Here is a 15,026-nt window from a genome sequence, read left to right on the forward strand (position 1 = left end):
AGTCTTCTTTGTTCAAGACTGAATAGATTCAATTCTTTTAGCCTGTCTGCATACAACAGGTTTGGGTTTGTGATGATCGCTGATTTGTTTTACTCTGTGGAGATCAGCGATCCACACAAACCCGAGCAGCTGTTTTTTTTAATTCACTCTTAACGGTTAATCAGCCCCGATCGACACCAGCGACCCTCGTCTGATTCTCAGCACCTGATTTCTGTGCATCCGGATAATCCAGTAATTGCTTCGTGCCGCGCTAGCTGGAATTTAAAAAAAAGTCATTGAAAACGCATCTTTATCTTAAAAAAAACAAAACATTATTTCTAGAATAATGACCTGCATTATAGATTTTTTTTTCGGGTTTGCTGTTTTAGTTTGAAGTATGAAACAGTGGATTATAAAGACGGTTTCGTTCTTAACCCCCTGAAGGTTCAGCAGAAATCCAGCGGTTGTTCTTCCAAAAGTTTTCTTCTTTTAAAAATCCATTTTCTAGCGACTCGAGGATCCCGAGGAGGAAAACTGACCCGTTCGGATGACCGGCCAGAACCGACCCGTCAGTACATCCGAAACCCGGTTTGTTTTCACGTGTCCCGTGAATATTTAAGATTATTATTTTTTTTAAAATCCCATTTTGACTAGTTAAACAAAGTTTGAGGTCCTGCATTGTGGTTCGTTCTTTTTTTCTGTTCTGTACTGTACAGTGCTGAGCGATACTTTTGTATAAAAAGCGCTATATAAAGGCAATAAATAACATAGAAATAAATTTAGGAACAACATTCCTTTAAAAACAGTCCTTAAATCATTTCAGATTTTGTTTTTTGATTGAATTCTCCCCCCTTTAGTTGTCTTCACTGTTCAATAATAAACCAGGACTCCAGCATCTGGATTTCCTCAAGAACTTTATTCACGTTTTTGATTTTTATGGCTCTTTACATTACAGGCACGAAAATCAGAAATCAGAAAACAAAACAAAATTAAAAGCAATGAACGAGCAATAAATAAACCAGGATCATCTGCATTGAAACTACAAGACCAAAAACACACGGGCGCGGATCACTGTGGATCACAGAGCGCTTCTCGAATGAAGAATCTGCGTTTGATAGCTGCTACTGACGAAGGCATCCTCTCTCTCTCTCTCTCTCATTTTTGTCTTTTAACAAAACCATCCCTCATTAAATGATGCTTTGATCTGATCATTCCTCCTCCAAGTAGCTGCTCAGGATCATGGCATGAATCGGGATGCAGATCGTAGCGGGACCTGCATATCGCGATACTGTATCGTATCGTGACATCAGTGCGTCACGACACCCCCACTTTTAATGCAAAAAAGTATTAGGCGTGGAAAGAAAACTCCTATTGCACAGCAGTGTCACCCAGTCCAGGTTTTACTAGCAGCTTGATCAGCCCCAGTGTGTCTAGCTAACAAGCTCAGGTGTGTCTTATTATTAAACTCCCAGTGAAACCAGGAATGGATCACACTGCTATGCAATGGGAGTCTTATTTCCATCCCTGCAACACTACTACAACTAATAATAATAATAATAATAATAATAATAATAATAATAATAATAATAATAGGCATGGAAATCACTCCTATTGCATAGCAGTTACACCCAGTCCAGGTTTTACTACCAGCTTGATCAGCCCCAGTGCATCTTGGTAACCTGGTTTGATTCACGTTTTTATTCTCTTGTCGACGCAGATTTGCCTTCGCAGCGCTGTGAACAGGGCTCTGCATGGCAGCAGGTCCACATGTGTTTATTCACAATGCAAAACCAGCAGCAACTAAACCCCCCCCCCCCCCCCCCCTCAAGGGTCTGCTCCCACAGCGCCCCCCTCTGGTCGCGATCAGAACTGCACGGCCCCCGGCGGGATGTCGAACATGGCGGGGTCAAACTGCTGCCCCTTGAAAGGGGAGCCCTCGGCATCCCAGCCTTTCTGCAGCATCTCGTGCACCTTCTGAAACACACGGGGAGGAGAGGGGAGAGGGGAGAGAAGGGGGAGGGGGGAGGGGGGAGAGGGGAGAGAAGGGGGAGGGGGGAGGGGGGGGTAGAGGGGAGGGGGGAGGGAGAGAGAAAGAGAGGGAGAGGGAGGGAGGGAGAGGAGGAGGGAAGGGGAGAGAGGGAGGAGGAGAGAGGAGGGAGGGACAGGAGGGAGGGACAGGAGGAGGGAGGGGGAGAGAGGGGGAGAGGGAGGGAAGGGGAGAGAGAGAGGGGGGAGGGGGAAGGGACAGGGAGAGGGATGGAGGGACAGGGGAGAGAGGGGGGAGAGGGAGAAAAGCACACAGGTTAAAATCAGTCTCCTGTGGTCTGCTAACACTTTAAACTGCCTGTGTTATAACTGCTCCTGTTACTCTCCTGTTAGTCTGCTTCCTCCCCATGCTTTATCAGCGCGTGTGCCCCCCCCCCCCTCACCAGCTCGTGGCTCTGTGGCTTGCCCTGCAGCTTGCGCTGGTAGTCGAAGGTGAGCCGGTCCAGCACGGCGTGCTCCTCCTCGTCCACGGTGGCCACGCTGCGCTCACGGTTGATCTTGTTCACGTCAATCGCCTGCTCGCCCTCCAGCACAGCCTGCCACCAGCACTCCCCCACCTTACTGAGACTCACCTGGGGGACAGAGAGAGAGATACCTGTCACCAGCGCTCCCCCACCTTACTGAGACTCAACTGGGGGAGAGAGAGAGAGAGACAGAGAGAGAGAGAGAGAGAGAGAGAGAGAGAGAGAGAGAGAGAGAGAGAGAGAGATACCTGTCACCAGCGCTCCCCCACCTTACTTAGACTCACCTGGGGGAGAAAGAGAGAGAGAGAGAGAGAGAGAGAGAGAGAGAGAGATACCTGTCACCAGTGCTCCCCCACCTTACTGAGACTCACCTGAGAGAGAGAGAGAGAGAGAGAAAGAGAGAGAGAGTAGTCAGAGAGAGAGAGAGGGAGAGAGAGGAGTCAGAAAGGGAGAGAGGGAGAGAGAGATTCAGAGAGGGAGAGAGAGATTCAGAGAGGGAGAGAGAGAGAGAAAGATTCAGAGAGGGAGAGAGAGAGATTCAGAGAGAGAGAGAGATTCAGAGCATGCATTACTGGCGGGCTTCCCTGCAGCAAATCCTTCAGCTGTCTTCAACCCAGCTGCACGCTAACTTCACACAACACTGCGCAACCTTAAAGGGTTAAAACACATAACAATAATAATAATAATAATAATAATAATAATCATCATCAAGCCAAGAAAGCATGCAGAGAGAAAACAAGAGAAAGAAAAAGTGTGTGTGGGTAGAAGCAAGGTGCAAATTAACAGGAGATGAAAAAAAAGAGAGAACCGGGACCCTTCTGAGCCGCTGAAGTGATAATGGAGACGTGGTTGTATTTCTGAAAGGAGAATCCGCCCCCTTAAAAATCAAACCCAGAATTATCTCCAACCCTTCGCCTACAGCCCCTTATCCTTGATTCCCCCTCCTCGCAGCGTTGCTTGTCCAGGGGGAAGGTGACCCTCAAGTGCCACCTGTCCTGCCCGCTGGGTCTCCTTTCTGAACGATGGGAAGCAGGCTCACCAGGACGCACTCCGCGGGCACCAGGCTCCACAGAGAGTTCTCCGTGTTGATCCTGTGAGTGAGTCTCCCGTCCATCAGCACCCTCTCGCTGCCTCCCTCCAGCACCGCCACGCGCAGGGAGACACTCTGGATATCCACCAGCACCTAGAACCCAGAGCGGCACAGAACGCTGATCAAGAACCTGCCTCAGTGTGTGTGTGTGTGTGTGTGTGTGTGTGTGTGCCAGTCCATGTGCATCAGTGTGTGTGTGCCTCGGTGTCAGTGTGTGTGTGTCTCGGTGTCTGTGTGTGTATGTGTGCCACTCCGCGTGTCTCAGTGTGTGTGCGTCTCAGTGTGTGTGTGTGTGTGTGTGCGTGCGCGTGTCTCAGTGTGTGTGCGTGTCTGAGTGTGTGTGTGTGTGTGTGTGCGTGCGCGTGTCTCAGTGTGTGTGTGTGCGTGTCTGAGTGTGTGTGTGTGTGTGTGTGTGTGCGTCTCAGTGTGTGTGTGTGTGTGTGTGCGTGTCTCAGTGTGTGTGCGTGTCTCAGAGTGTGTGTGTGTGTGTGTGCGCGTCTCAGTGTGTGTGTGTGTGTGTGCGTGCGTGCGCGTGTCTCAGTGTGTGTGTGTGTGTCTCAGAGTGTGTGTGTGTGTGTGTGTGTGTGTGCGTCTCAGTGTGTGTGTGTGTGTGTGTGTGTGTGCGTGTGTGTGTGTGTGCGTGCGCGTGTCTCAGAGTGTGCACGTGTGTGTGCGTCTCAGTGTGTGTGCGTGTCTAGCCGTCCTCACCTGCCGTCCCTTGACCACGTCCTTGGGGACGGGCACCCTGATCTCCAGGTCCGTGTAATCCTGGGACCAGGTGTAGTTCTCCCGCACTGCTCCGTTGTAGCTGTCTGGGTTTGCCTGGAACAGCTCCTGATCCCTGAGAGACAGAGACACAGACACACAGACACACTGGCGCTGAGACACAGAGACACGCTGGCGCTGAGGCAGAGTCGTGTCACACACTCCCTACTTCACTTACTGATTTCTTCATTTTTATTGTGAACTTTAACACAGGGATGGGAATCAGACTCCTCTTGCACAGCAGTGTGATCCATTCCAGGTTTTACTAGCAGCTTGATCAGCCCCAGTGTGTCTAGCTAACAAGCTCAGGTGTGTCTGATTATACTGTGAAACCAGGCATGGATCTGACTGCTGTGCAACGGGAGTCTTATTCCCCTGCCTGTAGAATCAGGCAAAACGATATCTATATTTAGGGCTTGAACTTTTCAGTTTTTATTTTCCAAATCTCTACCTCCCTTTAAATGTTAATTAGTCGTTGTTAAGCTGTCCTAATCAAGAGAAAGGTACTAATTAAAGACTGGGTTTCTTTGCCACAAATCAAGGAGATTTTAAATGCTAGACTTGTCTGTCGGTGTGCACTCCGGATCTCGTACTTTATACAGAAAAGAAAATTTGTAAAAAATAACAACAGCACAGCGATAACAATGCAATTAGGATCGAAGACGAGCGACTGACAGAATGTGTCTCGTCTGAAATAATGAAGCGAAATCAGAAATCAGGGTCGGGTCAAGACACGAAGGTAAAAACAAGTGATGTTGTTTTGTAATTAACAGTTTTAGCTCCGTTTATCTCTGCACACACTCACTGTTCTGGGTTGGCTGCGTCTGGCTTGAGTGGCTGGGATGAGACAGCGCCCCCTTGTGTCCCGGAGGTGTCATGGTCGCCGCTGGCACTGGCTGCAGGGTTGGGCGGCTGTTCTGACTGGGAGTGGGACTGGGGCTCTGCCTGTACTGGTTTCTCCTGCTCCAGTTCAGACTCCTCGGCTGTGGACTCCACTTCCACCACCACCTCCTCCTCCCCCACTGCAGGGGGCGCTGCTCTCCTCTCCTCCTCCTGCTGCTGCTTCCTCAGCCTCTCCTCCGCCTCCCGCACACTCCTCTCGTGGTCCTGCAGCGCCACCCTCTCGAAAGCCTTGAAGGTCTGAAAAATAAAATGCAGATCTAATCGTTTCTAGAGCTGTGGCTTCAGTCTACCCTGACCAAAACAGACACAATTCCCAGGGATGGCAATAAGACTCCGGTTCCAGCTTTACAATGCTTCCCTATGCTTTACCAGACCTCTCTGTGCTTTACCATGCTTTCACTGTGCTTTACCAGACCTCTCTGTGCTTTACAATGCTTCCCTATGCTTTACCACACCTCTCTGTGCTTTACAATGCTTCCCTATGCTTTACCAGACCTCTCTGTGCTTTACAATGCTTCCCTATGCTTTACCACACCTCTCTGTGCTTTACCATGCTTTCACTGTGCTTTACCAGACCTCTCTGTGCTTTACAATGCTTCCCTGTGCTTTACCACACCTCTCCGTGCTTTACAATGCTTCCCTATGCTTTACCAGACCTCTCTGTGCTTTACAATGCTTCCCTATGCTTTACCAGACCTCTCTGTGCTTTACAATGCTTCCCTGTGCTTTACCAGACCTATCTGTGCTTTACAATGCTTCCCTATGCTTTACCAGACCTCTCTGTGCTTTACAATGCTTCCCTATGCTTTACCAGACCTCTCTGTGCTTTACAATGCTTCCCTGTGCTTTACCAGACCTCTCTGTGCTTTACAATGCTTCCCTACGCTTTACCAGACCTCTCTGTGCTTTACAATGCTTCCCTATGCTTTACCAGACCTCTCTGTGCTTTACAATGCTTGCCTATGCTTCACCAGACCTCTCTGTGCTTTACAATGCTTCCCTATGCTTTACCAGACCTATCTGTGCTTTACAATGCTTCCCTATGCTTTACCAGACCTCTCTGTGCTTTACAATGCTTCCCTACGCTTTACCAGACCTCTCTGTGCTTTACAATGCTTCCCTACGCTTTACCAGACCTCTCTGTGCTTTACAATGCTTCCCTATGCTTTACCAGACCTCTCTGTGCTTTACAATGCTTGCCTACGCTTCACCAGACCTCTCTGTGCTTTACAATGCTTCCCTACGCTTTACCAGACCTCTCTGTGCTTTACAATGCTTCCCTACGCTTTACCAGACCTCTCTGTGCTTTACAATGCTTCCCTTCGCTTTACCAGACCTCTCTGTGCTTTACAATGCTTCCCTACGCTTTACCAGACCTCTCTGTGCTTTACAATGCTTCCCTACGCTTTACCAGACCTCTCTGTGCTTTACAATGCTTCCCTACGCTTTACCAGACCTCTCTGTGCTTTACAATGCTTCCCTACGCTTTACCAGACCTCTCTGTGCTTTACAATGCTTGCCTACGCTTCACCAGACCTCTCTGTGCTTTACAATGCTTCCCTATGCTTTACCAGACCTCTCTGTGCTTTACAATGCTTCCCTATGCTTTGCCAGACCTCTCTGTGCTTTACAATGCTTCCCTATGCTTTACCAGACCTCTCTGTGCTTTACAATGCTTCCCTATGCTTTACCAGACCTCTCTGTGCTTTACAATGCTTCCCTATGCTTTACCAGACCTCTCTGTGCTTTACAATGCTTCCCTATGCTTTACCAGACCTCTCTGTGCTTTACAATGCTTCCCTATGCTTTACCAGACCTCTCTGTGCTTTACAATGCTTCCCTATGCTTTACCAGACCTCTCTGTGCTTTACAATGCTTCCCTACGCTTTACCAGACCTCTCTGTGCGTTACAATGCTTCCCTATGCTTTACCAGATCTCTCTGTGCTTTACAATGCTTCCCTATGCTTTACCAGACCTCTCTGTGCTTTACAATGCTTCCCTATGCTTTACCAAACCTCTCTGTGCTTTACAATGCTTCCCTACGCTTTACCAGACCTCTCTGTGCTTTACAATGCTTCCCTATGCTTTACCAGATCTCTCTGTGCTTTACAATGCTTCCCTATGCTTTACCAGACCTCTCTGTGCTTTACAATGCTTCCCTATGCTTTACCAAACCTCTCTGTGCTTTACAATGCTTCCCTATGCTTTACCAGACCTCTCTGTGCTTTACAATGCTTTCAATATGTTTTATTACACGTTGCTAACCGCCTGTCCACAGTAAAATTTAGTTTAGTTTTTTGTGTCAGGTTAACAGAAATGCAATCGATTAAAAAAAAAAAAAAAATCTAACATTTGAAACTTTGCAGACGCTTCCGGTGACTCTGTGTTGTTAACGCAGTGAGAGATGCGTGCCGAGATCAGAGAACGTCCAAATAATAATAATAATAATAATAATAATAATAATAATAATAATATTAAGTAAATGAAAAACAGAACAATCCATTAAAACTCAACTGTCATTTCATTTACGAGTGACACCGTCCAAACAAAACTGAGGCCAGAAAAGTGTGTAAAAATGAGCGCGTCTTAATTAAAATGCGCATGTCGTTACTAATGTAGAGAACACGCCTGTACTAATAGCAGATGCGCATTGTAATATATTATAAATATCTTTACTAGTACTTTATATATCTGTTATTTCATTGATATCATGGTTTATGGATGACACACCTGCAGAATATCGCTTTTTCAAAATGTTTAAATACTTTTAATATTACTGCCGCTGGCGTTTCGTTACCTTGAGCACCATTTTCTCGGCTATGCCGGGAGGGAAGCCCATTTTGTCGGCTGGACTCGTCAGAAGTCGGTAAAAGTCGGTTTTTCGGTACAGAAACCCGAAATAAACCTGCAGGAAATTCTGGATGTCTCCGACGTGCTGCAGGATCCCCAGCAGCGCCGGGTCGTACAGATCCGTCATGAGCGCTTGAGAAGACATGTCGCTGAAAGAGCCGGGGTTTAAACTCAGGTATATATATATATTAATATAGAAGCAGACTGTTTACACTGCGGGACTCGCAAATTATCCAATGTTGTTTTTTTTTGTTCTTTCCTTTTCTTGGGTACTTCACCCTAAAACGACCGTGTAGAAACAACTAACAAATAGATCAAGGTACCGGGTCTATCTCTTTATAATCTCGTTAATATATATATATATATATATATATATATATATATATATATATATATATATATATATATATATATAAAATTGTGTTTCTAAATAATCCTAATTGACCAGAGTACTTTTGTTGAGACGGAATGATTTACAGGTTGCACACGGTCAGGGTAAACTACTGTCAATGGTAAACTAATAATAATAATAATAATAATAATAATAATAATAATTGCAGATGTCTGAAACAATGTAACATTCAGTGAATGCAGTTAGGTCGTGTGTTCTTACAGCGCAGATTTCCACAGTTCTGCGCAGACTCTCCGGGGCTGCTGCGTGACGTCACTCATCTCCACCCACAGCAAATCCGTGCAGATTCTGCGCAGTTTTGAGAAGTTACTGCGGGGGGGCTGGCGGGTCGATGCAGCGACCAGGAGCGACATGCAAATGACCAACACAACTATTTCATTGAATAGTGTTCATTTAGGAGATCACTCTTACTAGTTAAAAATAATGTAATTGTATGTAAAAATAATGTGATATCTTGTAACAACTGTAAGCCGCCCTGGATAAGGGCGTCTGATAAGAAATAAATAATGATAATAATAATAATAATAATAATAATAATAATAGTTAATGATTCCCCCCCCCCCCCCACACACCTAATTTAATGAGATTTCAAATAATAATAATAATAATAATAATAATAATAATTATTATTATTATAAATCCCTAGACAATTTTGTTTATTGATATTACCTTAAGATAAGTACATACATAAATAAATTAATACATAAATAAGTGTGTTGTCATGGCAATTGGTGATCAAAGAAATAATAAACTCAAATAAAACAAAATAAAATCAATAAAAAATGATGTCATAGCCTGAAAGTCATGACGTTTGAATTCATAATGAATTCGTGTGACGTCAGAACGACAGCAGCCGGCGCAGGCGCAGTTTCAGGAGCGGCTTTGAAATGAAATCATTTAGCGGAAGTGCGGTGTTTTCTTTCCCAGAAGAATACTTCCGGAGCAGTGCACAATGGCGGCGTCCTTGAGCAGCAAACCCTTGAATTTATTATCGGTATGAAAACGTTCAGAGTAAAGAATAAACTCTTAGTTCGTTTTGGAAGTACAGCAGCTAAACTATGTTTAGTTTCGTCTTGGAAAATACAATTTGACTGTTCGGATGCAAAACGGCAGTCAATGCTTTTACAAAATAAGATTCAAAATAAGACATACGTCAGTTTATTTATATATATATATATATATATATATATACAAACTATAAATATATATAAACTATAGGACATGACATAAATGATGTAAAGTTTGTAGTATTAGAACAGCTCAAATTAGACAATGCGACATATAGAAGAATAAAAGAAAGTAACTGGATAAATAGACTGAACACGATTATGCCAGCGGGACTCAACAGAAAAGAATGAACTAATTCACTTCAATAAATATATAATATTTAAATAAATAAACAAAATTCATTCAAAAGTTGTGCGCGCTGATGCGCTGGGGAGGCCAAATCTAGACTGATCCTCAGAGCCAGCATTGCATGATATAATAAAAATATAAGTTTATATAAAGTAGTGTTAATTAGAATTAATACAGATTCAAAGATAGAAGTAAACATGATGTCACAATATATAGAACACCATTACATCATGTAAGAATAAATCATGGATTTGAATGTAAACAATAACAAGTAGTTGTCACGCCGTCAAAAACCTATAAATACCTCCTATGTTTTGATTCAAACACAGGCTCCCTTGAGAAAGATCTGTACAACATATCGAAACGTTGGGCAGCTGGCTGATATGTTGTACAGATCTTTCTCAAGGGAGCCTGTGCTTGAATATATAACACGTATAATTATTCATCCAATAACCACTCCTGTAAACGACCGTGTGCTGTGCTCCGGTCTTTATATCACGATACAAACGAGACCTACCTTCTGTTGCGATATACTTGAACCCAAACCCAATACTGTCAGCGCAGTACAGAAGCCACAATAGTCTTAGGACAGAGGGAAGGAGACCACTCTTCCACACAGAGAGGGGTGATGGGTTGGGAATGGGTTACCTGGTCATGTTGCTGAGGTAGAAACACTGGGATGTTTTAACCTGACGAAGTTCTGAGATCAGAACCGGGCGAGCTTGGACGGTCCGGACGGGGTTCCTCGTCGGTCGTGTGCTTTCTTACTCTGTGTGTGTGTCTCTGTGTGCGCAGGGCGCTGTGAGCCGGCGCGCCGCTCTCTCCTGGTGGGATCCTCCCTATCGGGGCTTCCAGACCTCTGCAGCCTGCATGAAGGTAACGCATCGCCAGTGTTTTCTTTATCAGGAGAAATATCTGCATCTCCTTCTGTCATGTTTTTTTTTTTTGTAATTACATTTTTAGAAGTGTTAAGCCGCGTGTGTGTGAACTCTGGAGTTAGAGACTTCCCCCCGCCCCCTTTTTTTAAATTTCCTTTTTTATCTTATATATTTTTCTGTGTCATTTTGTGTAAAATTGAACAGCTTCTCAAAAGAACTGACTGACTGAATTCTGATACTTTTCAGTCAGCCTTTGTCCTTAGTAATAAGACAAACATTTTGGCTATAAAATCTTTCTCAGTGTCCTCACTATTGAAATCGTTGCAGGGATGGCAATCAGACTCCTATTGCACAGCAGCGTCACCCAGTCCAGCTTTTACTAGCAGCTTGATCAGCTCCAGTGTGTCTAGGTAACAAGCTCAGGTGTGTCTGATTATTAAACCCCTAGTGAAACCAGGAGCGGATCACACTGCTTTGCAGCGGGAGTCTTATTTCCTTCTTTGTATTGAACTTATTAGGTATAGCAATACTTTAGACGCTGAGAAAGACTTCTAGTGGAAACGTTTGCTATTGAATTCACACTGAAGACACTGCGAAAGACTTCTAGTGGAAACGTTTGCCATTGAATTTACACTGAAGACACTGAGAGAGACTTCTAGTGGAAACGTTTGCCATTGAATTGACACTGAAGACGCTGAGAGAGATTTCTAGTGGAAACGTTTGCCATTGAATTGACACTGAAGACGCTGAGAGAGACTTCTAGTGGAAACGTTTGCCATTGAATTTACACTGAAGACGCTGAGAAAGACTTCTAGTGGAAACGTTTGCCATTGAATTTACACTGAAGACGCTGAGAAAGACTTCTAGTGGAAACGTTTGCCATTGAATTGACACTGAAGACACTGAGAAAGACTTCTAGTGGAAACGTTTGCCATTGAATTTACACTGAAGACGCTGAGAAAGACTTCTAGTGGAAACGTTTGTCATTGAATTGACACTGAAGACACTGAGAAAGACTTCTAGTGGAAACGTTTGCCATTGAATTGACACTGAAGACACTGAGAAAGACTTCTAGTGGAAACGTTTGCCATTGAATTGACACTGAAGACGCTGAGAGAGACTTCTAGTGGAAACGTTTGCCATTGAATTTACACTGAAGACGCTGAGAAAGACTTCTAGTGGAAACGTTTGCCATTGAATTTACACTGAAGACGCTGAGAGAGATTTCTAGTGGAAACGTTTGCCATTGAATCTACACTGAAGACACTGAGAAAGACTTCTAGTGGAAACGTGTTTTTGAATTCACATTTCTAAACGTCTGTCGTTGATGGTGTTTGACTTGGCTGCGTGTCGTTGTTTCAGAACCGAGCGGCGCGGGTGCGAGTGGGTAAAGGGGACAGGCCGGTGACGTACGAGGAGGCACACCCGCCACACTTCATCGCACACCGCAAGGGCTGGCTCTCCCAGCACACCAGTGAGTCCCTCCCAGTGAACGCTGGGTGATCCTGCATGCATTTTACTGAAAAATCAAAAACGCACAAAAGAACATCTGTTTTCAAAGGTCTGGTTGAGCAGAGTTTGATAGAGCAGCACAAAGCAATTACTGTGATCTAGCTTTTCACAGGGCATGGTCGCTGGAGCCGATCGGGCTGATTTTACCATTCAGAGTGAATTAAGAGAGAGCTGCTGGGGTTTGAGTGGATCGCTGATCTCCACACAGTCTGAAGGGAAGCAGCGATCATCTCAAACCCCAGCAGCTGTTTCTTAATTCACTCTGAATGGTGAGTCAGCCCCGATCCACACCAGCTACCCTGCCCTGATTACTGTGGAGAGCTGGATCCAGGTTGTATTATTATTATTATTATTATTATTATTATTATTATTATTATTATTAATAGTAATTGGTCATTCAGCAGACTATTTTATCTATAGCGACTTCCAGAGACTAGGGGGATGAACTCTGCATCATCAACAATTGCTGCTGCTACTGCAGAGTCACTTCCAATAGGAGCTCGTTTGTTTTACGTCTCATCCGAAGGACGGAGCACAAGGAGGTTCAGTGACTTGCTCAGGGTCTCACGCACACAGTGAGTCAGTGGCTGGGATTTGAACCTCCTGGTCTCCAGCCCTTTTCTTTAACTGCTGCAGCACTGAGCCTCTTGTATGTCTACCGCCCCCCCCCCCCCCCCCGCAGGTAACCTGGACGGAGAGGGGGGCGCCGCCGAGCGGACCGTCGAGGACGTGTTCGTCCGCAGGTTCATCTTCGGAACGTTCCACGGCTGCCTGGCGAACGAAGTGGTGATCAAGCGGCGTGGCAACGTGCTCGTGGTCTGCGCGGTCTTCCTGCAGAGACTGCCGCCCCAGAAATTCTACTTCCTGCTGGGGTACAGCGAGACCCTCCTCTCGCACTTCTACAAGTGTCCCGTGAAACTGGAGGTGCAGACGCTGGAGGGGAGGGTCCCGTACAAGTACCTCTGAGGGGGGAGGGGGGGGGGCTGGACTGCGTGTTTCGCAGGCGACAGAAAGACTTTGCTCCGGTCCCTGAACTGTGGAACTGAACCACTTCAAGCTCTCTGACCACTTCTAATAAAACCTGCCTGTTGGAGACTTTGCTGTTTTTTCTTCATGTAAATAAACCTGGAGTTGTGCAGAGGACTTCTGTGTTAGTGCCTTGTTTGAGTCTGCCAGTGGCACTCTCACACTCACACCCAGACTCGAAAACACACACCTCAAAAACACTCACTCACACCCAGACTCAAAAACACACACCTCAAAAACACTCACTCACACCCAGACTCAAAAACACACTCACACCCAGACTCAAAAACACTCACTCACACCCAGACTCAAAAACACACACCTCAAAAACACTCACTCACACCCAGACTCAAAAACACTCACTCACACCCAGACTCAAAAACACACACCTCAAAAACACTCACTCACACCCAGACTCAAAAACACTCACTCACACCCAGACTCAAAAACACTCACTCACACCCAGACTCAAAAACACACACTCACACCCAGACTCAAAAACACACACTCACACCCAGAATCAAAAACACACACCTCAAAAACACTCACTCACACCCAGACTCAAAAACACACTCACACCCAGACTCAAAAACACTCACTCACACCCAGACTCAAAAACACACACTCCCAACCACCCAGACTCAAAAACACACACTCACTCCCAGACTCGAAAACACTCTCACACTCACACCCAGACTCAAAAACACACACTCACTCCCAGACTCAAAAACACTCACTCACAACCACCCAGAATCAAAAACACACACTCACTCCCAGACTCAAAAACACTCTCACAACCACCCAGAATCAAAAACACTCTCACACTCACACCCAGACTCGAAAACACAAACTCACACCCAGACTCAAAAACACTCACTCACACCCAGACTCAAAAACACACACTCACTCCCAGACTCAAAAACACACACTCACTCCCAGACTCAAAAACACACACCTCAAAAACACACACTCACTCCCAGACTCAAAAACACACACCTCAAAAACACACACTCACTCCCAGACTCAAAAACACACACCTCAAAAACACACACTCACACCCAGACTCAAAAACACACACTCACTCCCAGACTCAAAAACACACACCTCAAAAACACACACTCACACCCAGACTCAAAAACACACACTCACTCCCAGACTCAAAAACACACACTCACTCCCAGACTCAAAAACACACACCTCAAAAACACACACTCACTCCCAGACTCAAAAACACACACTCACTCCCAGACTCAAAAACACACACTCACACCCAGACTCAAAAACACTCTCACACCCAGACTCAAAAACACACACTCACTCCTAGACTCAAAAACACACACTCACTCCCAGACTCAAAAACACACACTCACTCCCAGACTCAAAAACACACACTCACTCCCAGACTCAAAAACACTCTCACACCCAGACTCGAAAACACTCTCACACCCAGACTCAAAAACACACACCTCAAAAACACACTCACACCCAGACTCAAAAACACACACTCACTCCCAGACTCAAAAACACACACTCACTCCCAGACTCAAAAAAACACTCACACCCAGACTCAAAAACACACACCTCAAAAACACACACTCACACCCAGACTCAAAAACACACACTCACTCCCAGACTCAAAAACACACTCTCACACCCAGACTCAAAAACACACACTCACTCCCAGACTCAAAAACACACACTCCCAGACTCAAAAACACACACTCACTCCCAGACTCAAAACACA

General features: G+C 45.4%; 2 protein-coding genes across 3 annotated transcripts; one reads left to right on the forward strand and one right to left on the reverse strand.

The window, feature by feature from the left end:
• Nucleotides 1-876: 876 nt before the first annotated feature.
• LOC131706782 (nudC domain-containing protein 3-like) lies at nucleotides 877-8,243 on the reverse strand. The gene is made up of 6 exons (XM_059008513.1): nucleotides 8,046-8,243; nucleotides 5,150-5,484; nucleotides 4,288-4,420; nucleotides 3,529-3,672; nucleotides 2,409-2,597; nucleotides 877-1,953 (listed from the first exon to the last, which is right to left on the reverse strand). The coding sequence occupies exons 1-6, from the start codon at nucleotides 8,241-8,243 to the stop codon at nucleotides 1,843-1,845; spliced, it is 1,110 nt and encodes a 369-aa protein (XP_058864496.1). The 3' UTR covers nucleotides 877-1,842.
• LOC131706783 (small ribosomal subunit protein uS3mA-like) lies at nucleotides 8,138-13,399 on the forward strand. Of its 2 annotated transcripts, none has more exons than XM_059008515.1 (4): nucleotides 8,138-8,273; nucleotides 10,662-10,742; nucleotides 12,107-12,218; nucleotides 12,939-13,399. In XM_059008515.1, exons 2-4 carry the CDS (start codon nucleotides 10,737-10,739, stop codon nucleotides 13,220-13,222), a joined length of 402 nt encoding a protein of 133 aa, XP_058864498.1. In that variant the 5' UTR covers nucleotides 8,138-8,273; nucleotides 10,662-10,736; the 3' UTR covers nucleotides 13,223-13,399. The 2 variants fall into 2 exon arrangements, with proteins under 2 accessions (XP_058864498.1, XP_058864497.1); XM_059008514.1 differs by lacking the exon at nucleotides 8,138-8,273 and adding an exon at nucleotides 9,368-9,504.
• The last annotated feature ends 1,627 nt before the right edge of the window (nucleotides 13,400-15,026 follow it).

This window comes from Acipenser ruthenus, chromosome 37 (genome assembly GCF_902713425.1).
Source record: "Acipenser ruthenus chromosome 37, fAciRut3.2 maternal haplotype, whole genome shotgun sequence".
NCBI lineage: Eukaryota > Metazoa > Chordata > Actinopteri > Acipenseriformes > Acipenseridae > Acipenser > Acipenser ruthenus.

Excerpts from the sequence above, each read along its gene's own strand:
- LOC131706782 (XM_059008513.1), bottom strand. The coding sequence starts at position 8,243 with ATGTCTTCTCAAGCGCTCATGACGGATCTGTACGACCCGGCGCTGCTG. Across the intron at positions 2,598-3,528 it reads TGCCCGCGGAGTGCGTCCTG|GTGAGTCTCAGTAAGGTGGG; the intron begins GTGAGCCTGCTT and ends TCTGTCCCCCAG. Across the intron at positions 1,954-2,408 it reads AGCCACAGAGCCACGAGCTG|AAGGTGCACGAGATGCTGCA; the intron begins GTGAGGGGGGGG and ends CGTGTGTTTCAG.
- LOC131706783 (XM_059008514.1), top strand. The coding sequence starts at position 9,463 with ATGGCGGCGTCCTTGAGCAGCAAACCCTTGAATTTATTATCG. Across the intron at positions 9,505-10,661 it reads AACCCTTGAATTTATTATCG|GGCGCTGTGAGCCGGCGCGC; the intron begins GTATGAAAACGT and ends CTGTGTGCGCAG. Across the intron at positions 10,743-12,106 it reads CCTCTGCAGCCTGCATGAAG|AACCGAGCGGCGCGGGTGCG; the intron begins GTAACGCATCGC and ends TCGTTGTTTCAG.